Source organism: Sphaeramia orbicularis, chromosome 13 (genome assembly GCF_902148855.1).
Source record: "Sphaeramia orbicularis chromosome 13, fSphaOr1.1, whole genome shotgun sequence".
NCBI classification, from domain to species: Eukaryota; Metazoa; Chordata; class Actinopteri; order Kurtiformes; family Apogonidae; genus Sphaeramia; species Sphaeramia orbicularis.
This window is the reverse complement of record NC_043969.1, coordinates 28,954,374-28,976,115: the sequence shown is the minus strand read 5'-3', so window position 1 is coordinate 28,976,115 and position 21,742 is coordinate 28,954,374. Positions and strand designations below refer to the sequence as shown.

The 21,742-nt window shown below is 35.7% G+C and overlaps 2 protein-coding genes and 1 long non-coding RNA gene across 4 annotated transcripts; 2 read left to right on the top strand and 1 right to left on the bottom strand.

Moving 5' to 3' along the window:
• Positions 1–1,270: 1,270 nt before the first annotated feature.
• Positions 1,271–15,665, bottom strand: LOC115431321 (uncharacterized). The gene is made up of 3 exons (XR_003937079.1): positions 15,655–15,665; positions 12,075–12,080; positions 1,271–1,392 (listed from the first exon to the last, which is right to left on the bottom strand). It is a non-coding gene; the product is annotated as an uncharacterized LOC115431321 (long non-coding RNA).
• Positions 4,175–9,146, top strand: LOC115431318 (caspase-1-like). Its single transcript, XM_030151583.1, has 8 exons — positions 4,175–4,496; positions 6,159–6,437; positions 6,567–6,646; positions 6,868–7,047; positions 7,141–7,375; positions 7,466–7,636; positions 7,787–7,896; positions 8,046–9,146. The coding sequence occupies exons 1-8, from the start codon at positions 4,490–4,492 to the stop codon at positions 8,148–8,150; spliced, it is 1,167 nt and encodes a 388-aa protein (XP_030007443.1). The 5' UTR covers positions 4,175–4,489; the 3' UTR covers positions 8,151–9,146.
• LOC115431317 (caspase-1-A-like) lies at positions 13,138–21,476 on the top strand. Of its 2 annotated transcripts, none has more exons than XM_030151582.1 (8): positions 13,138–13,283; positions 13,443–13,727; positions 14,829–14,911; positions 17,238–17,414; positions 17,504–17,738; positions 19,489–19,659; positions 19,755–19,864; positions 19,961–21,476. In XM_030151582.1, the coding sequence occupies exons 1-8, from the start codon at positions 13,277–13,279 to the stop codon at positions 20,063–20,065; spliced, it is 1,173 nt and encodes a 390-aa protein (XP_030007442.1). In that variant the 5' UTR covers positions 13,138–13,276; the 3' UTR covers positions 20,066–21,476. The 2 variants fall into 2 exon arrangements, with proteins under 2 accessions (XP_030007442.1, XP_030007441.1); XM_030151581.1 differs by having other exon boundaries at positions 13,138–13,289; positions 13,449–13,727.
• The last annotated feature ends 266 nt before the right edge of the window (positions 21,477–21,742 follow it).

Genomic DNA, 21,742 nt, shown 5'->3' with positions numbered 1-21,742 from the left:
ACTCATCAACAAAACCAGCAGAGAAACATTGATCTAACTGTGACTGATGGAAAATGAAATTATCTGTGTGTTGTTACTTAGTATGAGAAGTTGCACTCATTGCTTATCCAGCCTCGTACTAGTAGGTTCTAGGAGTGAAACAGTGATCAACCAACATACGTATTGGTAAGCATTTCTCAATAATCTGCGTTGCAAACAAGTTATAAATAAAGGAGCCAAATGCTTTTTTAATATTTAATTGTATTTTATGCATATTTTATACAGTCGTGTTAAAAATGGATAATAATCTCATGTAACATTGACTTTAGGAATAATTTGCAAAGAAAATGTATTTTTTCTGCAGTCTTTTGCTAATAGGAGGATACATGATAGACTGTTGTGTGGAGAAGGAGTGGGATTAAATAAATTACACTCCCCCCCACTCCTTTTCAAATATGCTAATAAAGTCATTATATATATATATATATATATATATATATATATATATATATATATATATATATATATATATATATATATACACACACACACACACACAGGGTGGGGAAGCAAAATTTACAATGAACATTTAGTTGTTTTTTCTCAGCAGGCACTACGTCAGTTGTTTTGAAACCAAACATATATTGATGTCATAATCATACCTAACACTATTATCCATACCTTTTCAGAAACTTTTGCTCATATGAGTAATCAGGAAAGCAAACGTCAAAGAGTGTGTGATTTGCTGAATGCACTTGTCACACCAAAGGAGATTTCAAAAATAGTTGGAGTGTCCATAAAGACTGTTTATAATGGAAAGAAGAGAATGACTATGAGCAAAACTATTACGAGAAAGTCTGGAAGATACTATTAAAAAGAATGGGAGAAGTTGTCACCCGAATATTTGAGGAACACTTGCGCAAGTTTCAGGAAGTGTGTGAAGGCAGTTATTGAGAAAGAAGGAGGACACATAGAATAAAAACATTTTCTATTATGTCAGTTTTCTTGTGGCAAATAAATTCTCATGACTTTCAATAAACTAATTGGTCATACACTGTCTTTCAATCCCTGCCTCAAAATATTGTAAATTTTGCTTCCCCACCCTCTGTGTGTGTGTGTGTGTGTATATATATATATATATATATATATATATATATATATATATATATATATATATATATATATATATATATAAACATTTATTATTTTATTTTTTTTCCATTTATGTGTATAAGTTTTCATGCTTTCTTGAAATCTGTTTTATTTCTAGGCAGTAAGGTGTGAATGTTTTGTTGCATATTCAAAATAAACTGACCTGAACTAAACATTTGTTGTTTTATTAAACTTCACTGCATTAGCTTCCAAGATAGTGCATTTATTCTTTTTCAGTGGATACACTAAGTCCTTTCAGCTCTTGCAGCCATAAGCTCATGAGGGTAAAGACGCTGGGGGACAGGAGTGGAACTCGGGGACACCAGGGGAGCAGGGACGGAACTGAACAATCAAAGTAAAATTCAGTTTTTCTTGCAGCATCAGGTATAACTCATTTGGACATTCAGAGGTTCCATAGTGAACACTGATGTGTTCTACAACATTGATTCACCAGCAAAACCCATGTAGTCTGACAAATGGCAGTGGTTGTAGACACTTATTTTTATGTTAATGTTTTGCAGGACTCAATTTTTTTTTTTCCAATTTTCTTTATTTTGACATTGTAACTTTAAAATTTACTTTTAGAAACATGTAAATAATTATTGAATAAATACAGGAAAACACCCAATTTCCACTGAAAGATGCCAAATTCAGAAGATAATATAATAAATGGTGACAAATGACTTAGGAATGGTTGAGTGCAGAAAAAAAATCATTTTAAGTTGCCAGCAAAAATAGTTTTAGGTTGAAGAATGACAAATGTCTTTTTATTTATATTTTGCAAACAGATTCTTCAAATGCAATATTATCTTGAATAGGATTTTTGCATGCTATGACAACTATAATATTTTTACGTCATGATACCTCCACATCCGAAAGAGTTTTCTATTTATTGTTTTTCTTTTACAATTTTCAGTGCAAAACCTTGATTTAGTGAATTCATTGGATGTATTTTTCCGCAGTACTCTAAGGTGTAACTCAATTAAAAACCACTTGCAAGTAATGATAATGTAATATGTGTATGTAATATGTGTATGTATCGTTTTATTATTCATTCATTCATTCATTTTCTGAACCCACTTCATCCTCACTAGGGTCACAGGAGTCACTTGGAGCCTATCCCAGCTACATAGGGGCGAAGGCGGGGTACACCCTGGACAAGTCGGCAATTCATCGCAGGGTGTTTTATTCTAACAAATAATAACAACAATAATAGTAAAGGATAGTAGTAATAGTGGTCATAACAATGATATATTAGTAAATAAATAAGTAAGTGGTAAGTAATTTAAGTATACAAAAATATGTAACTAATAATAATGCTAATGAAGGGGATATTCCTCTATTAAACGCTGATGAATGTGTGGATCATGGATGTATAGTACAGCAGCTAATGGAAAAATCATGCACATCTGGATACAAGCATGCAAATTTCAGGATATATGCTTTAATATATTGTCATTCAAATAAGAGGTGTTGCCAAAAAATCTGCTCATGGTAACAAGGCTAAATCAGCCATTTGAAAATGGCCGACACCACTACAGCCTAAATCATCATTTTTATGGGTTAATAGGTTTTGGCTCTGTTCAGCAGGATTTAATGCTAATATACAGTAGATACAAAAAGGACCACTTGTGTTATAATGTTAATTACTGATGTTTTTGTTTACTTCCAGGTTGTGCTATCTGCAGTGCAACAAAATAAACTGGCAACCTTACAGAGAAAAGGATGTCTACATCTGAGGAACATACTTCTTTATTTGAAACTTATTTGTCTTGTCCAGTCGTTAATGACTGTCATATATCTTGTGTTGCTTACAATACATTTACTTTTATATATTACATAACCAGTCTTTCATGATCTCAATTATGTGTGGATGCATACTTTATAAGTTAATGAGCGTGGTGGTTCTTTTGTGGGGCTGTTTTGGAGCGGCTGCTGCTCTGGGAGGGGTGCTGTGGGGTAGCTGTTGCTCTAGGACGGGGGTGTACGAAGCTGAGAGGGGAAAAATCTGAGTATACCCACTAGAACAGGGGTGTCAAACTCATTTTAGTTCAGGGGCCGCATTCGATCCAATATGATCTCAAGTGGGCCGGACCAGTAAAATAATAACAGTGAAAAAGTCAAATTAAATGATGATAATGTTTACATCTACAAAGTTTCCTTAAAAATCTGAATAATAGGAACAACTTGAAATGTCTTAAGAAAAGTAAGTGCAATTTAAAAAATATTCTGCCTCTGTTTATCATTTACACATGTACATTATAACTTACAGATCATGGTGGATCTACAAATACACATAACATTCAATAACAGAATGTTGGTAAAATTGCAGAAGTTCATACTTTTTCAGGCTATTCAAGTTTTTTTTTGCAAAGTATAGTTTGTTAATGTAAACATTTTCATGTAATTCAACTTTTTTACACCAAAACAAAGAGAAAATTTGCAGTTGTCATTATTAATAGGATATTTTGATAATATTTTACTGCTCTGATCCACTTGAGAACTAATTGGTCCGTATGCATCTGCATGTGGAACCTGAATTAAAATGATTTTGACACCATTGATTGTTAATTTCTTCAGTGTAAGTTTTACATTTCACAAATTCATCCCACGGGCTGGATTTGGCCCCCGGGCCGCATGTTTGACACCTGTGCACTAGAATAAACTAGACTACACCACTGGGTCAACCCCACTATTCAAAAGCACAACTGACACAAAAATATACAGTAGTGCAACAGCGGGTGTGTGTGGTTTATTTTGAGACTGACCGTGCGATAACACACTCACTGCTGTCTGTCCCATAGGAGAACAGGACAGCTTGGCTCGGTTTGAAATTGTTCAGATTTACATGAACCACGTGATCAGCGGAGCCGCGACATCAAAGTGTGTCGTAACTGTCTTTATAAGGGTATGAGGAGGAGGAGATAAGGCTATGAGGAGGAGGAGGAGGAGGAGGAGGAGGAGGAGGAGGAGGAGGAGATAAGGCTATGAGGAGGAGGAGGAGGTCCACTGAAACTTGGGTTTGTTGAAATAAGTATGTCAGTGATAAAGGGAAGTCCACAGAACATTTCACTGACCCAGAGTTGAACTGTTTTCGCACTGAGGAACCTAAAACCCAGAGTTGATCTAATGTCACAGATTTTCTACAGAGTTGACGTTAAATCCAGTTTTCAGATCAAGTAGAAAAGAGGATTAAGAAAATAACAACTAACATCACACACAGTGGACAAACAGTGGGCAGGTCTGGAACCAGAAGAACCTGCAAAAAAGGAGAAGGAGGAGAGAGGACAGGGAGGAGAAAGCACAAGGCAGAAAAGACAATACGTGGACTCTTTAAAGCTGAAGTTAAAGCTGAACCATGGCAGGTAAGATGTGTCAGTGCAACATACAAACACAAATAACTCAGTCTGTTCTTACAGAAGGATAGAGATTAGAATTTTCCTCAAGTTTTCTGTGTGTTTATGTGAATTCTGCCACAGACATTTTACTTTCGTTTTCTTCCCGTCAGCTACGTCCTCATTTTACGTTTAGTCAGGAATGAAGATGTTTATTTGGAATATGTTCATCAGTGAAATGTAAGAACTGGCTACAAGGCAGAGCAATAGAAATTAGACAAACCAGCAAAAAAACTTACACATAAGGAGTGAAGTCATATAAAAATGTAAATAAAATACAAACTTAAAGTAACTGTATGAATATTAAAGTAACTGACTGTATTACTGTAACTAAGAATAACTGTCACATGTACAGTCCTGTCCAAAAGTCTCAGACAGCTCAGACTTTAGTTGTATTGTTTTTGCAGAGTTGTAATGGGCATGTGTCTCATACAGGAAATATGTGCACAGTATTGAAATACATACACACTCAAAACCCACAACTAAACAGCTTCTACAGGCAAAGTCAGTAAACACATCTGGGATGAAAATGTTCAACTGTTCACCTTTTTATTTCCATTCTTGCAAAGATTAAACCGTTACACATGTAGGAAGGGAAATCCCTCAGTGGACTGAGGGCGTAGCCTGCCCTTTGTTTACAGATAAAGTGAATAAGACCCAAAGGACTGACATGACTGTAGGAAACATTAATAGTAAGTAGCATTTGTTTAGGGCTAAGTTCTTTTTTTTAACTGGTATTTAAAACATAGAGAACTTTACAATATGCCAGTAATAAGTGAGCGAATCCCAGATTAGTACAAAGTCCTCTTTAGTATTCTAATCACAGCTGCAATGAAAGATTATTTTGATAATTGGTTAATCTATTAATGAATCAATTCAATTATCAGTGTGGTAGCTGATAAAAAAAATGAAGTCATAGATTAATTATTATAGCTCTACAGAGCTGGGTGATATGGGCAAAAAAAAAAAAAAAATCTTTTTGATTTAATTTTTCCAGTGTCATGGATGATTTTTATCTATTGGATTCTGGTTACATGAACTATACATAAAACATGATGCAGAAATACGCTTTGCTAATATTATATGTTCATATAATTGGAGAAACATATTCACTATATTACAAGAGTCAAGCAGGTTGTCAGTGGAATAATCACCATTTCATAATTATTAAAAACAAAAGAAAAAAAAAAAAAAGAAAAAAATCTTGATTTTCAGAAATCAAAGCCACAGTTAATTAATCTAATTTGATATATTGCCTAGTTCTTTTTCTCTGATTTTAAAGCATTTTGGTGTTAGGGAGTTAAGTGATATTACTTTAAATGTGAATGTATCATTAATGTCTAACAATCTTGATTTTGGGTCTTTAAAACTTATAGTGTCAGTGTTTTCTTTTTCATTCACCATCAACTCCAGACTTTCAGATATCTTGAGCATAATCTGAATATCTTATTTTTCTCTAGCAGTTTTGTTTTGGCTGATTTTAAAAAGCCAAAACCCAAGTGATGCAACTGATTTTCAGTGACAGTCCTTCTTTAGGATACGTTTGCTAAGCTGAGACCCAGGAATGTAGCTGGATGTCCAAAGAAGTCCTGTTCTTGCTTGACATTTCATGATGACTGTTTCTTCTTTCAGACAAACAGCTTCAAAAGGTGAGGACTAAGTTTGTGGACAAAGTGTCCCAAACAGTTATTAGTCAACTCCTGGATGGCCTTTTGGAAGATTTTGTCTTAAACGATGGAGAGAGAGAGGCAATAGTTGAGGGGAACTCCATCCGGGCTGATCAGGCTCGTAGCCTCATCGACACAGTGAAAAACAAAGGAGACTGCGCCAGCAGGAGGATGATCACACACCTTAAGAGCAGAGACCCACATTTTTTTGTCACTCTGGGTTTGACGCTTCAGGATCCTGCTGGTGAGCTGATGTATTTCAGAATAACTTCTCAACATGACATACTTTTATTCTGCCATATTTACAGTTACACTACACAAACATAATCCTGAACAGTTATGTCATTTTTATGTTCTGTTTTTTCTGTTTTAGAGCCCAAGGAGCAGAGCTGGTCAGACACTCTCCAAACAACCACTCATACATTTTGGATAGAGAAGCAGAATGATCCAGATGTTAGTTAATCATAAAAGCACTGATAAATATCTGATATAGTCTTAATTATTTACTACATTTACATAGAAGAAACAACTGTAGTTTACTGCTAAAAGATCATTTAATAGTGTTTCATAGTCCTGTCATTAATAGAAGGTGTCATTTTATTGTGCTGTTTAAGTATTTATGTTAAGACATAAGAGCATTCTTTGCTAATTGTCTTTTTTTTTTTTTTTTTCAGAATTACCCTGTGACAAAAGAATCCATTGGGAACCGCATAGCTCTGCTAATAACCAATATAGACTTTAAGGATCAGAGAATTGAGGATAGAGAAGGAGCAAAGAAAGATGTGGAAAACATGGAACGCCTGCTCTCAAGTCTGGGATATGAGGTGGTGAAACACACAAACCTCACTGGAAAGGTAATGTGAAATTCAGCAAAACATGCCTGTTATTTGATTAAAAAAACAGACACATCAGGTGGTTGTCTGATTGTGTTTGTGTTCTTGTTGCAGGAGATCGATAGTGCTCTGATGTCGTTTAGTCAACACTCTAAACTTGCCCACACAGACAGTGTGTTCGTTGTCATCATGTCACATGGGAAACTGGGAGCTGTTCTTGGTGTTGACTACACTGAGGAAAAACCAGATGAATTCCTCATCAACAACATTTATCAACACTTGGGCACCCAGAACTGCCCATCACTGGTGAACAAACCTAAAGTCATCATCATCCAAGCCTGCAGAGGAGGTGATCAGTGTTTACTGTCATAGACGCATTACGAAAACCTGAAACTTGCTGAAAACATTCTGTGTATTGACATTATGTCATGTATTTCAGTGGGAACAGGATCCGTGTATTTGTGTAATGATGGAAATGCAGGTGTAACCAGTGATGGTGTTCCACAGTCGAGTCAGCAACTGTCTGCTGACGGAGGCAGCATAGAGGATGATGGTTGGCAAATCAAACACAATGAAAGAGACTTCACTTCCCTTCTCTCATGCACCCCAGGTCAGTTTCTGACAAATATTATCACATAAATTGAAGTTCAGAGCATAGCAAAGAAAAGCATCATGTTGACTTTGAGTGAAAAGAGATGCCAGTGAAGAATAATTGCACAAAAAATAAAGTGTGTTTTGTTTATTGGTTTTTATCCTGCAGATAATCAATCATACAGATGCCCAATTGAAGGTTCTATAATGATCCAGTCCACTGTTAAGGTTTTCAACACTTTTGCATACAAGAAACACATCGAGGAACTTTTCACGTTGGTAAGTCATGCGTGTGTAATGTTTTTTCTTTAACAAATGACAATCATTATGATCTTATGTTAATTTTGAGGAAACAAAACAGGAGTGTAATGTTAACAAAAAATTCTCGTTTCATTTGTTTACATCTTATTGTGTATTTTTTCTTACAGATTATACGTGACGTTGCAAAATTTTCTGATGGAAACACAATGCAAATACCAACAAAAGATAGACATACCCTGTTGAAGAATTTCTACCTTTATCCAGGCATCTGAAACTTGACTCAGTGGTGCTTTTACACACAATTTTTTACCCTCTTTCAAACTGTGTATCCAATGTTTTATGAAGGCCAAAAATTAATAGATAAATCTCAGCATTTATTTATACACACACATGTATTCCTACATGGCTCTCTATCTATGTGGATGAAGATGTAATAAGATGTAAATTTGTGGAATTATTGGTTTTTGCTCATCATTACTGAAATTATTGACTAATGACTATCAGATTAAGGTCCATTTCAGAGCTGTATAAAGCAGCATGTAATGTTTGTATTACCTCTAACATACAGAGTTTGACCATTATTGCAGCTGAAATGACTTGTTTGGCTGCACAGGCCCACACAGAAAACATATCCTGCCATTGATGTCACACTATTCATGTGATGGACAGTAAGTAGTGATATACCGAGAGCTTAACTCATCAACAAAACCAGCAGAGAAACATTGATCTAACTGTGACTGATGGAAAATTGAATTATCTGTGTGTGTTCTTACTAAATATGAGAAGTTACGCTCATTGTTTATCCAGCCTCGTACTAGTAGGTTCTAGGAGTGAAACAGTGATCAACCAGCATATGCATTTGTAAGCATGCAAACAAGTTATAAATAAAGGAACCAAATGCTATTTTAATTTAATTTAATTTTTTTTTTTTTTGTATTTTATACATATTTTTTTACAGTCATGTTAAAAATGGATAATAATCTCATCTAACATTTACATTAGGAATAATTTGCAAAGGAAATAGATTTTTTGTGCAGCCTTATGCTGATAGGAGGATACATGATAGACTGTTGTGTGGAGAAGGAGTGGGATTAAATAAATTACACTTCCTCCCACCCTTTTTCAAATATGCTAATGAAGTCTTTTTTTCATTTATGTGTATAAGTTTTCATGCTTTCTTGAAATCTGTTTAATTTCTAGGCAGTAAGGTAGGATTATTTTGTATGTTTTGTTGCATATTCAAAATAAACTGAACTCAACTAAACATTTGTCGTTTTGTTAGACTTCACTGCATTAGCTTCCAAGATAGTGCATGCATTCTTCAGTGGATATACATCAATTCAATTCCTTTAAAAACTCTTATGTGCCATTTTCCATCAGCCTTCTTTATAAACATTATTATATGCAATACAACACTAAATTTTGTGCAATAGAGTAACACAGCAATCTTATTTACTAATTGTTTACATGTGTTCTTGTTGAATTTATGGATTGTTAGCTCCTGTATATTCACTCTTGGTATTTATTTTTGGATTATATCTTTATTCATGATTGATTGATTGATAATCTATGTTGCATTTACAGTGCACTACTGAGCACAAAGCATAATAAGTAAGTCATCATCATCATTTATACGGCACTTATATAAACTGCAGTTTACAAAGTGTTTCGACAGTCAGATACTCAGTGCCAATAAGTGCAACAGCTTCAACAATAAACCAAACAATCATGAACAAAGTTTAGATAAAAACTGGGAAAGAACTGTCTAAAAAAATAATACAGACAAATAGTATATTCAGTGTTCCTGAATCCCCAGAGTAGGCTTCTTATTACTGCTAAGATCTTATTAATAAGTAATTTTTGCTTTTATTGTATTCAACCAGAATAGGCTATTTTTTTCCACAGTACAGTGTTGAAGTGTCCAACACCTGCTCCCACAATAACATGACATTGATGAACTTTTCAGGAAAGTAAGTCCCCCCCCCCCCCCCCCCCAAAAAAAAAAAGCTGTTATTTATTGGTGTGAAACCTGCATGAAAATAGTCTGCTAAAAACTGAAGGGTGTTGCAACATTTGTGAAACCACTACTCAGAGTGAACCAATAACGTTTTTGTCTTTGCAACATTCACAAAAGTCATGCAGTGCTTTGAAACTGTCTGTTACATGTCAGACAGCAGAGGGTGGTGTTTTTTCTGTTTTCCTGCCTTCCTTTTTTTTTTTTTTTTTTTTTTTTTTCCTACAGGTGATTACAAATTGGTGTCCACCTGGGCAGGCTGATCCACCTAGGACTGGACCACCAAGACTCCAGCCAGCCAATCCGAGTAATTGTCACCTTTGAAAAGCTTCCCCCTGAGGACTTCATCCCCCTCTTTTCTTCGTCTTCCTGCTGCTGACACCATGTTCTTTTGTGTGAGCCATTTTCTTTTGTTTGAAGGCTGTTTGGTGTGAGGTTCGGGACTTAGGTGGGTCTGGGGCACCCAATACATTTTTGCATTTCACGTAGCTTCTTTTTTTTTTTTTTTTTTTTTAGCTCACTGGGGTTATTGGTTGGTGCCACCCATTGTATATTTTAAAACCGCAGTTTGTAGATAAGTTAGGTGTTCCTTTTACGTTTCTTGTTTTTTTAAAAAAAATATATTTAGATGCTCAGTTAGGCCCTGTTTTATTCTATTAATTTCATTTAGTTGGCACAAAACCTTCAGGTTCCGGCCTCCACCACGTTTCTCAGGTCTTTGTGTTTTGTAGCGGCCTGCATTTTGATTTATTAATGAAACTAGAAGCACTCGGAGAGCGCAGACCTCCGCCAAGGCTGATCAGTGCCTGCCCCCCCACGCCAAGGAGGTTGTGTTTTTGCCAGGGTTTGTTTGTCTGTCTGTCTGTTTGTCTGTCCGTTAGTGTGCAACATAACTCAAAAAGTTATGGACAGATTTTGATGAAATTTTCTGGTCTGCGCCCCCCCCGTGGGCCCCCCACCCCCGATCACCACCAAAATTTAATCATTTCTTCCTTATCCCATTTCCAACAAACCCTGAAAATTTCATCAAAATCTGTCCATGACTTTTTGAGTTATGTTGCACACTAACGGACAGACAAACAGACAGACAAACAAACCCTGGCAAAAACATAACCTCCTTGGCGGAGGTAATAAATGAAGTAACTGTATGTGACCTGTGTTGACTGCTTCTTTGTTGGCTGTCCAGTTACTGTCCAACATTTCTGTGACGTAACACTGTCCCTCTGTGAAAAACAGGCAGATGCTGACCAAAGATCGATGTACTGTAACAAAACACAGACTGTGCAAGAATAGGTGTTCAACTTTGTATGGAGTAATGCTAGCAACACTTTTGCAAATAGCGTCCCTTCCATAGCATAAGATAATGTGTCTGAAACTGTTGCATTGTACATTATTTATGTGTTGTAAATTGTTAAGAAGGAAAACAGAGTCAAGAATTTGCTCATCCAGGGATCTCTCTCTCCCTCCTTAATTTGACACTGAGTTTTATACAGGAGAGTTATACAACATCTGCACATCCTTTCTACCATAAAAGGAATCTGACCATTCACTACATGTGTGATACGCTCCTTTGCCAAATATTTTACCAGATTAATGACTTTGTTTTGACCATAGTTTGGTGAGAATTTCCTTTCATCCTTATTTTAAGGTCAAGCTGACCTGACACACACACCGCTTTACCAGAAATTGCTCAATCTCAGGAAACAGACACACACATACACACTTAAGGCTTATCACAACATTACATGTGACACTAGACAGATGGTGGAATTGATACTAACAGACAGGAAAATGAGAATCACAATATTAAATCAGCCTACATATGCTGTTTGCGCATTGCTTGAAGAAATCTACTGACTTCTCCAAAGTCAACTGTGATTGATCAGCGTAATTGGTGCATTTAATTGTCAAATGTGCAAATGAAGTCATGCTTTGTTTTTTGTTTGTTTTGTTTTCTTATAATCTGTTTCATTTGTAAGAAGGAAGTAGGATTACTTAGTTTTTTATGCATATTTGAAATAAACTAAACTAAATTTAAATTAAAAAAAAAAAAAGACAGAAGCATGATATTAATTCAATAAATCCATTAAAAGTCAAATTTTACTAATAAGCTACTACTTGTTAAAAAGTAGGTAGTAAGTTAAATTTATTTATATAGCACTTATCACAGCGAAAACCTCACAAAGCACTTTACAGATTAAAAGACACAAGGTAGCAACACACAAAAAGAATACAAAGAGCAAAAATATAAAATATGAAATTCTAAAATACCTGATAAAGTCAAGGAATACCCATAAAAGTAATAGAATAAAGATGTGTCTTGAGAGGCCTCTTATAAATGTCCACTGAGGCTGCTGCTCGTAGCTCAGATGGAAGGGCATTCCACCATCTGGGAGCCACTGCTGAAAAGGCTCTCTCCCCTTTGGTTTTGAGCCTGGTACTGGGGACGAGCAGCAGACCCTGATCAGCTGACCTCGATGGCCTCATGGGAGCATGCTGATGCAACAGTTCAATTAGGTGCAGTGGTGCCTGACCATGAAGCGCTCTGTAGATGACCTGCACCCTGAAACTGACAGGCAGCCAGTGCAAAGACACTAAGACTGGAGTGATATGACAAAATTTACTGTTGTTGTATGCATATTCTTATGGCAGTGATTGTATTTATTTGTTGTGCTTTTATTACTGAAATACTGAGGAATGTGTGTAAATATGCTTATTCATAATGATTTTGCTGTCATTTCTTCTAATTATATTTGTGTTACAGTATTTCAATATTTCTGTGATGAACGTCTTTTCAATGTATATATATAATTCCTCTCATTTAGTGCAACACTTGCCATTTCCTTTTGCTTTCATCAAATACAAAATTGAATCTTATTTGTAATAAACTGACATTAGGTAAGTATTAGAGGCCTCTTTGGCATGATGTTTAAAATGTAGCAGCAAAGATACACTTAATATTGAATGGAAAAACACTCAAACATTTCAATTAATGTTTAGCAGCTTTAAATCTACTCACGTCTGCGTCGCTTTGTTGCTGTATTTTATTTCATAAACCAGCGACCATATGTTTTACAGTATATTTTGTCCCTTCCCTAAATAAGGTTGTTTTGTCAGTGCAAGCAATGATTTTTAAAGGCCTTGCATATAAACCTACACATGATAGGACCTTCAAAAAGAAACAAAGGGAGGAAAGCTGGTTATACTTGTTTTACTACTTTATGACCAACAAGCACACACGGAAGTAGGACTTCCAGAGAAGTGAGATATGCAAAATGTGTGTGCTAGTCCTTACATGTTGGAAAATGAAAGGTATTTGGATGTGAATTACAGAAACTCAAGACTTCACTTGTGGATGACTCAGAAAGAGGAGGCTTATGAGCGATGGCAGGTGAGGTGACAAGATTTATACCTAAAATACACACTACTACAAACCACAGACACCTCACTTGTGTGAATATAAAATATGCGTCGTCTGTCTTCGCCTGTCTGTAGTCTTTTAAATGTCAATGTTGCACATTGTTACTATGACAAATATTTCTTTTCTCAGCTTCTCAGCTTGCAAAGGTGAGGTCTAAGTTTGTAGAAAAGGTGTCCAAAGAGGTTATTAAGCAGATCCTGGATGAGCTGTTGGAAGACGGTGTTTTAAATGAGGGAGAATCAGAGTCAATCATAGAGGAGAACAGCAGCAGAGCTGACAAGGCACGCTGCCTCATTGACAAAGTGAAGAAGAAAGGAGATGTAGCAAGTACAAAGATGATAGTTCATCTTAAGAGCAAAGACCCTACACTTTACACCACTCTGGGTCTGTCACATGAGGAACCTGTTCAACAAGGTGAGCTGATATTCTACTCTTTGATCTTATTGCAGAGCTACAATGAATATAATGTACTGTGCACAAGACTTAGGTCACCTATAGTTTTGTTGTTTTTGCTGCATTTAAATAAGCATATATATATTTCATTTTTTCTTTAGATATAACAAAAAAATACAGGAAATATGTACACAGCTTTACAAAGACACATAAAAGCCTGAACTAAATGGGGTCTAAAGGTTGAAGTCACAATTCAACCCCTGCCCCCCTGACAAGAAGCAGAACAAACAATTCGAAACATCTGACGTCTGTTGAATGAAACCTGGTGTAAAACATCAGCAAATTAATGCAATAAATCTCATATTGCCTAAACGAAAGGATTAAAGACATGCTAAGAGGGAGGGTCACACGAAATGCCACCACATTGATTTGTAGAAACTGTTTATTCCCTGTAAATTTAGTTTGTGCTGCAGCACGTACTTTCCATATATCCAGACTGTATCTTAATACACAGACTCGGGAATGCGTATGTGTGGTTATTATAACTTTACTAAACCACCAAACTTAAAAGCACTACTGTATATATTTTTTTCTCAGGGTTTGTCGTAAGATACATCAATAACAAACACACATGGAATATATGCCAGAGTTAAATATAACTTTAAGTCAGTACATCAGTAAGTAACTAAATGGCTTCTCCCTGGTAAAAGGGAACATTTACTGTGACCTCTGTTCACACCACAAAAAAAAAACAATAATAGGAAACATTTCATAGGTGTTGAATGAAGCAATTGTAAACACCAGATTAGTGCAATAAATCTGATAATGTGCATATTGCATGTTGTACAAAAGAGTTCCAGATGTGCCGTGCAAAGGAGGTCACACTAAATACTTGACATGTTGGGCTGTTGGCCCTTTTGTCTGAACTTTGTGTGTTCAATGCTGTTTACATATTTCCTGTACATTACAGCTGTGTCTTGATACAGAGAAATAATTAGTTAGAGAGAAGTTAAAACTTAGCAGTGGGCTGTGACTTTTGTTCTGTAAATGAGCTTTTATTTTGTTATATTGAGCTGTAAAACTATTAAGGGTCTGATAACAATTATGTTTTACTATTTTCAGCTGCAGAGCCTCTGCAGAAACCATCCACACTTGCCACCACCTCTCAGGATAACATCGAACACAAGAAACTTCATGGAAACTCAGTCAGTCCTTCATAATCATAGAGTCTTTAAATCTGCTTCAAATGATATGATCTAAAAATGTCATAACATAGGGCTGGGGCATTTATTATGATTATGATTATGATGATTAGTATTATGAAAGACTTCATATGAGTCAGCATATGCAAAATGCTGAAAAATACAGTTAACCCTTGACAAAATAATAATTAGAGCTTATTATTACATAAAATTCTACCACAATAATCATAGCTGTTGATCTCTTAGGAAAATTACATTGCATTTTGATGAATGATATTACCAATATTACCAGTATTGTTTTCAGTAATGCACTGATATCTTGGCTGGATGTCAGCATTGGCATATAATATTTTCACTGGTGGCAGTGGAATATATTTATGTTGTAACAAGAATAGGATACCAAATTATTTATTAATTGAGTGTTGATTTATTGATTAATTTAATTATAGATTTATAACCAAACTTAAACTTAAATCAACTCAAAACAATAATTTGGAAATCTTGCATAGGTTGATAGTTCGTTGACTGCACAGATGAACCCATGTGTGAATAACAGTACACAAAGCACAACTGAGGCAATGGATTTATATACATATAAATACTTTATTAACTAAACTAAGACACACAAATAACATAAAGACAAGAGGCAAATACAACCAAAGGAGCAGGAGATTATGGACAGGAGAATATGTAGATTAAGCTGGCAGACAACTATATTCAAGATATTATAATGTTAGTGAGGTTACGTTGAGGTAAACCTACTTAAATTGGAATAACACCAACTCAGATAAATCAGGAGCAAGTTTTCTTACAAGTTGTTGCGGTGCGGATGCAGCAACTGGCACGGCCTTGACGGCGGATGGATGAAGTCTTCTGACGTAGTTCGAAGCAGGAACAGGCTGTGAAGCGACGTGCTTGCGCTGGAGGCCTGAAGGTCTGGAGTTCTGAAGTTCTGCTGGCTGGAGGAGGTTCACAGCTGGCTCTGGCGGCTGGTTCTGGAAAGCTCACCAGGAGAAGATGGAGAACAGCGAAGATGATAAAGCTCTTTGAGAGCTTAGAGGATAGAACAGCTCTGAGAGCCAAGGAGATGGTCAAGACTCCTTGGAGAAAGCTCTTTGCGTAGGTGAGAGCTCAGAAGAGGTGGAGATAGCTCTTCTCTTTGCGTAGGTGAGAGCAGCAAGGGTGGAAAAAGCTCTGGAGAAAAGTTGGTTTCATTCATTTTTATAGTTCTGTCCAAAAACCAGCTTGGAACGCCTTCCTCATGAATATAGATGAGTCATCGATGCCTTGGGGCGTTGCCTTCTTTGTCTGTTTTCGGCGGGAAAATGCCTCCTCGTGAATATTCAAAAATATCACGTTTCTCTTCCCTCTTGGGAAGACAGAGGGGGAGAGGACTGTGGCTTAGCCTTGTAAGAAAACTTTGCATCCTCAAATAAGATCCTCTTAAACTTTATACATCACCTGTAACCTCACTTAAGCATCAGTAAAATAATAGCATGATTATTCAGACATGCTATAAGCAGTGATACTCTTACTTTCACATAATTCACCGTGAACATGATCAGGACACACATACGTGAAACCACAGGTCAGGCAAATGGCTTAAGTATTACATGCATAAAAGAGTTAACGTGCTGAGTTAATCAACATTAACACATAATGTAATACATTATTAACATGGCACATATAGGGATTTTATCATTCAGTCCTTTGTTCGTTTCTGGGTTCATCTTCACCTCTGGATGAGCACATAATGAAACACAGATGTTGAGAGGACAACAGTCACTAAGTGTAAGCAAGTTCCATTAGGCTCATTCCTTAAGATCATCTGTCTTCGTAAATGTCATTTGCAAAGGATGTCCGGGCATTGACCTGCTAAACAACCAATCAGCATGGTTGTTCAGGAATTTGGTTTGACACGGAGAGGAAGATAATATAATTTATAATTCTGTTTTTGAGTCTGTTCACTCACTCCACCGTCATCCGGCTACAATGTGTTACGTTAAAGGTTTTAATCACTAATCTGTATGTTGTAAAATATTCATGTTCATTCGAGAATAATGTGATGAAGAGCTGGAAGGCTTAATTACTATTTCTTATATTTATAGGGATTTCCTCATTAAGCAGGAGATAAATAACAACAAAAACAAAATGGAGCCCAGAGTAAAATCAGTATCAGCCAAAATGTCATTTTTAAACACCAGTATAGGTGTTAACTCTATAATCAATGCATGAAAACTTTTTTTGTTTGTTTTGATATTAACCTTCCTGTACAGAATTTAATGATTTATAATGATTCGTAATGACTGATTTTTTTTTTTTCTTTTAGATTTACCATGTGTCTAAAGAATCCATGTTGAGCCGCGTGGCCCTGTTAATATGCAACAAAGATTTTACAAATAAGAAACTAAACAGAAAAGGAGCAGAGAAAGATGTGGTAAACATGGAACACCTGCTCTCAACTCTTGGATATGAGGTGGTGAAACACACAAACCTCACTGGAAAGGTAATGTGAAATTCAGCAAAACATGCCTATTTGATTAAAAAACAGACTCATCTGGTGGTTGTCTGATATTGTTTGTGTTCTTGCTGCAGGGGATCGATAGTGCTCTGATGTCGTTTAGTCAACACTCTAAACTTGCCCACACAGACAGTGTGTTTGTTGTCATTATGTCACATGGGAAACTGGGAGCTGTTTTTGGTGTTGACTACGCTGAGGAAAAACCAGATGAATTCCCCATCAACAACATTTACAAATACTTAGGACCAGGAAACTGTCCGGCACTGCTCAACAAACCGAAAATCATTGTCATCCAAGCCTGCAGAGGAGGTGACTCCCATTTAATTCACACATAAACCAAAAATCGGTGACACAGGAAATTAACACTGGGTGACAAAACATTAGTTATCAGATTCACAAAATATTTTTTGCAGTGTAAAAATACATTAGATTCAAAACTTTAAGGAAATTCTCTATAAAGTGTCAATAAGGCTTAAAACTCCCAAGATCTTTTTTGGTTCTCTGTTGAAAAACCCTCAAACTTTTTTTTTTTTTTTTTCTGTTTTTTCTTTTTTTTTTAAATTTTTATTTATTTATTTATTTATTTATTTATTTGATTTGATTTTTTTTTTTTTTAATCATCTCATGGGTACAGTACTTGAAGAGAAGGTGAGGAATGGACCATGAGAATTATGTTACATAAATGTAAGTTACCGACTGTTATTCATAAAGACATATTTCATAAAAAATCAGTTTGAGATAATGTGAAGCAAATGGAAGTGTCCATCTCCTCAGTGTTTGTTGGATTCGTGTTTATGTGTGTATGTCAAATAAAAAATCAGTTAAAAAAAAGAAAGAAAAAAAGAAAGACAGAAAGAAAAACCCTCAAACACCTAAACAGGAGCCCAGTGACCAATAGCATCTACTGATATAAAATGTTAAACATCTGAACAACTAATCCTGTCAATACAGTTACATAATTCAAGTAAAATGGAGTTTTTCAGCTTTTCACCGTCATCAGATATGACCCATTTGGACATTCAGAGGATCTGTAATGAACATGGAAAAACTAACATCTTCTGCAACATTAGTTTAATAAATTACAGTAGTTGCAGATGCTGTTTTATATTTAGTTAATGATAAATTTTGCTAAAAAAAAAAAAAGTCACTTTTTCCTATATTTTCTCTGTTTTAACATAATAATTTTTGGATTTACTCTGAGCTTTCATGACCATCTATGTGGTCAGTGAATTAACTGTAAGAAAATACCTGATTTTCATTAAATTAAATGAAAAATGCAGTGGATAGTATGATACTAAATATTGATAATTCACTCAAGATAGGTGAAATGTGGAGAGAAAAGAATTCGGACGTCACCAAAAAAATAGATCTAGATATCTAAGTGTTAAAAGTGTAGGGAATGCAAAGAAAATCATTCTGAAACTGAAAGAGAATAGAGAACAAAGTCGAGGGAAGGCGTGGCTGTCAAATCTAAAACTCACAGTCTGTGTTTCGTCTTTTACACTTCATTAATCACACTACTCAGAATAATCCCTTCACATTCACTACATCAGCCATTCCTGTATAGAAGCAGGGAGCTCTCCCCCACCTGATATGCTCTAGATTATACCCTTTTCTTCTTTTTGCATCTTAAACATTTTTTTTTTGTTATTTTTGTCATTTAAATTTTTTATGTTGTTTTTCTGTTTTTGTCTTCTGTTATTTTTTTATTGCATCTTGTACATTTATGTTACAACTTTTCTCTTGTTTTTGTCTTGCGCTTTTTTTTCCACATTGAATCTTTCGTGTTATTTGTGTCATGCATCATTTATGAATAATTTCAAGCTACAAAAATAACTGTGTGGTTCGTTCAACTTTCATTCAGGCCCAAAAATTAAGATCTAACTTAGAAAGAAATACTGAAATGACATTCATACAATTATCAGTATTGACTGAAATGAAAATATTTAGCCACTGGAGTCAGTAATTCAAGCAATGAAGAGCTAAGCATTGCATTAGTTTGGTTGTAACTGGTAGTTGTAATGTCCTGTTTCTCCTCCTGTATTCATATATTTTTCAGCTGAAGCAGGAGCGGTGCTGGTCAGTGATTGTGTGCAACCAGATGTGGTTTCTGATGACGTGTCACCACCAGAGGAGGATCAGTCTGCTGCTGAAGAGGGCATCGAGGATGATGCTTTACACTGGGAACATAAAGAAAAAGACTTCATCTCCCTTCTCTCCAGCACTCCTGGTAGGTCCTCTGATGATTTATGATGTTTTGTGAAGCAGTAGCAATGAGAGTTAGCACATGTAACTAATGAAGCCTTGTGTTTGTTTTTCCTGCAGATACTGTCTCTTATAGACAAACTGACAGAGGGTCTTTTCTTATTCAATATACAATGGAGGTGTTTAACTCCAGCTCACGCGATGATGACATTGAGGAACTGTTCAGAAAAGTACGTTTAATTAATATTGCATATACTGATGAAAAATTGGAAGGAAATACTGTCAGGATTATAGAATAATAATTTTATTTATTTTTTACCAAACAGGTCATGCAACGGTTTGAAGACTTTTCTGTTCACAATAAAAGACAGATGCCGACCAAAGACAGATGCACTCTAACAAAGCGATTCTACCTGTTTCCAGGCCACTGAGGCAGAATCAACCGACCGACTTTATCAACTTTCTCAAAAAAAATTGTAATATCATAGAAAAAGTTCAAGAATTTTGTCAGTTATTTTAGAAAATAGTATGCATTCTTGACTTATCATAGGTTAACTAAAACAAAGTGGCTATTGACACTGTGGGACGAAATATAGTTTTGTCTATTACCACAGAGCTAATCAGTGCCCTTATATCATGTATATGCATATGAAAAGTACCTAGGCAATCAGATAGTAAATAGGTCAAACATTTACAGTGGAGATTTAGCTCACTCAGTGATGTATCAGACTGCAACACAGGTTCAATTCCCAGTTGAAGTAGTACTAATTTGTCGTTTCTTCCATTAATTACCACAGACCTGTGGTAGCAAAATGCACAAAAGAATGTATATCACCACAGTACTGTAGCAACAAGAGGCAAATGAGTTCATGTAACAGTATCCATGATTGGCTCTAGTACAAATGCTAACATTTGATTGGCTCTGTGGCAATAGACAAACTGATATTTCGTGCCACAGTTCTGTGGCAGAGGCCATTACCCCATTAAAATGTTTAACCAAAAGCTGATTTTAAAATATTACAATATTTCTTTATATATCATATATCATCATATATTTCATTTTGAGTTTGAGTAAATCATTATTTTTGTAGTGTAAATACCATGAATCTCTTAGTTTAAATCATGAGGAAGACTACTAACCTGACAGTTTTCCAGACGTCCTTCACAAGGAGGGAAGGCCCCAGATCACTGCTGAAAGGGCTGGTTATTCAGAACACTGTATCAGCATGTAACCATGGGGACTGAAAAGGAAAACTTTGAAAGGCAAATGTGTGCAAGTAACAGGAGTGACTGTTGTCTTAAGGGGATGGTCAAGAAAAGCTGATTCAAGACCTTGGAGGAGTTTCACAAACAGTTTACCGAACATGGAGTAAGTGCATCAAGAATCACCACAAACAGGAAATAGACCAGTGTCGCAGCTGAGTATTGACACACTCATGAACTAGAGACAATATCAGCAGAGTCTCACCTGGACCAAGGAGAAAAAAACTGGACCACTGCTCTTTGGTCTCAAGTCCTGTTTTCAAATGAAAGTAAATTTTGCATTTCATTTGGAAATCAAGGTCCATTAGTCTGAATGAAGAACAAAGAGACACAGTGACATCAAGTCATCAGGATGGACATCAGTGATTCAAGTCCAGTGTGAAGCCTCCACAGTTAGTGATAATTTGGGGTGCTGGGTCATCTACTGGTGTTGGTCCCATAAGCCTTTACTGACTACGCTCCTGAGACCCAGGAAAGTAAAAGTTTTGGCTGTTTTTTTGTTTGTTTGTTTTTTACATTAAATAACAGTTCTGATTGGAAACAGCATAATGCAAGTTTAGTCAAACACATTAAAAAAAACAAAACAAACTGTGACACTCTTGTCTCCTACAGAGAACAAAAACACATTGCTGGGTCTCAAGAGGTGAAATGCTTTGGGGTTTGGTTTTTTTTTTTTTTGCTTGTGACATTCGTAAAGTACAATGATTTTTTTTTTTTTTTTTTTTTTTTTTTTACAATTTATCTGCTACATAATAACTGCTAGTTTTTTGTGTTTCTATCTTTAGTTTTTATACACTGGTGCTCATTATGTTCTTCTTTTGACTATCAAACCATTTAATGAATCC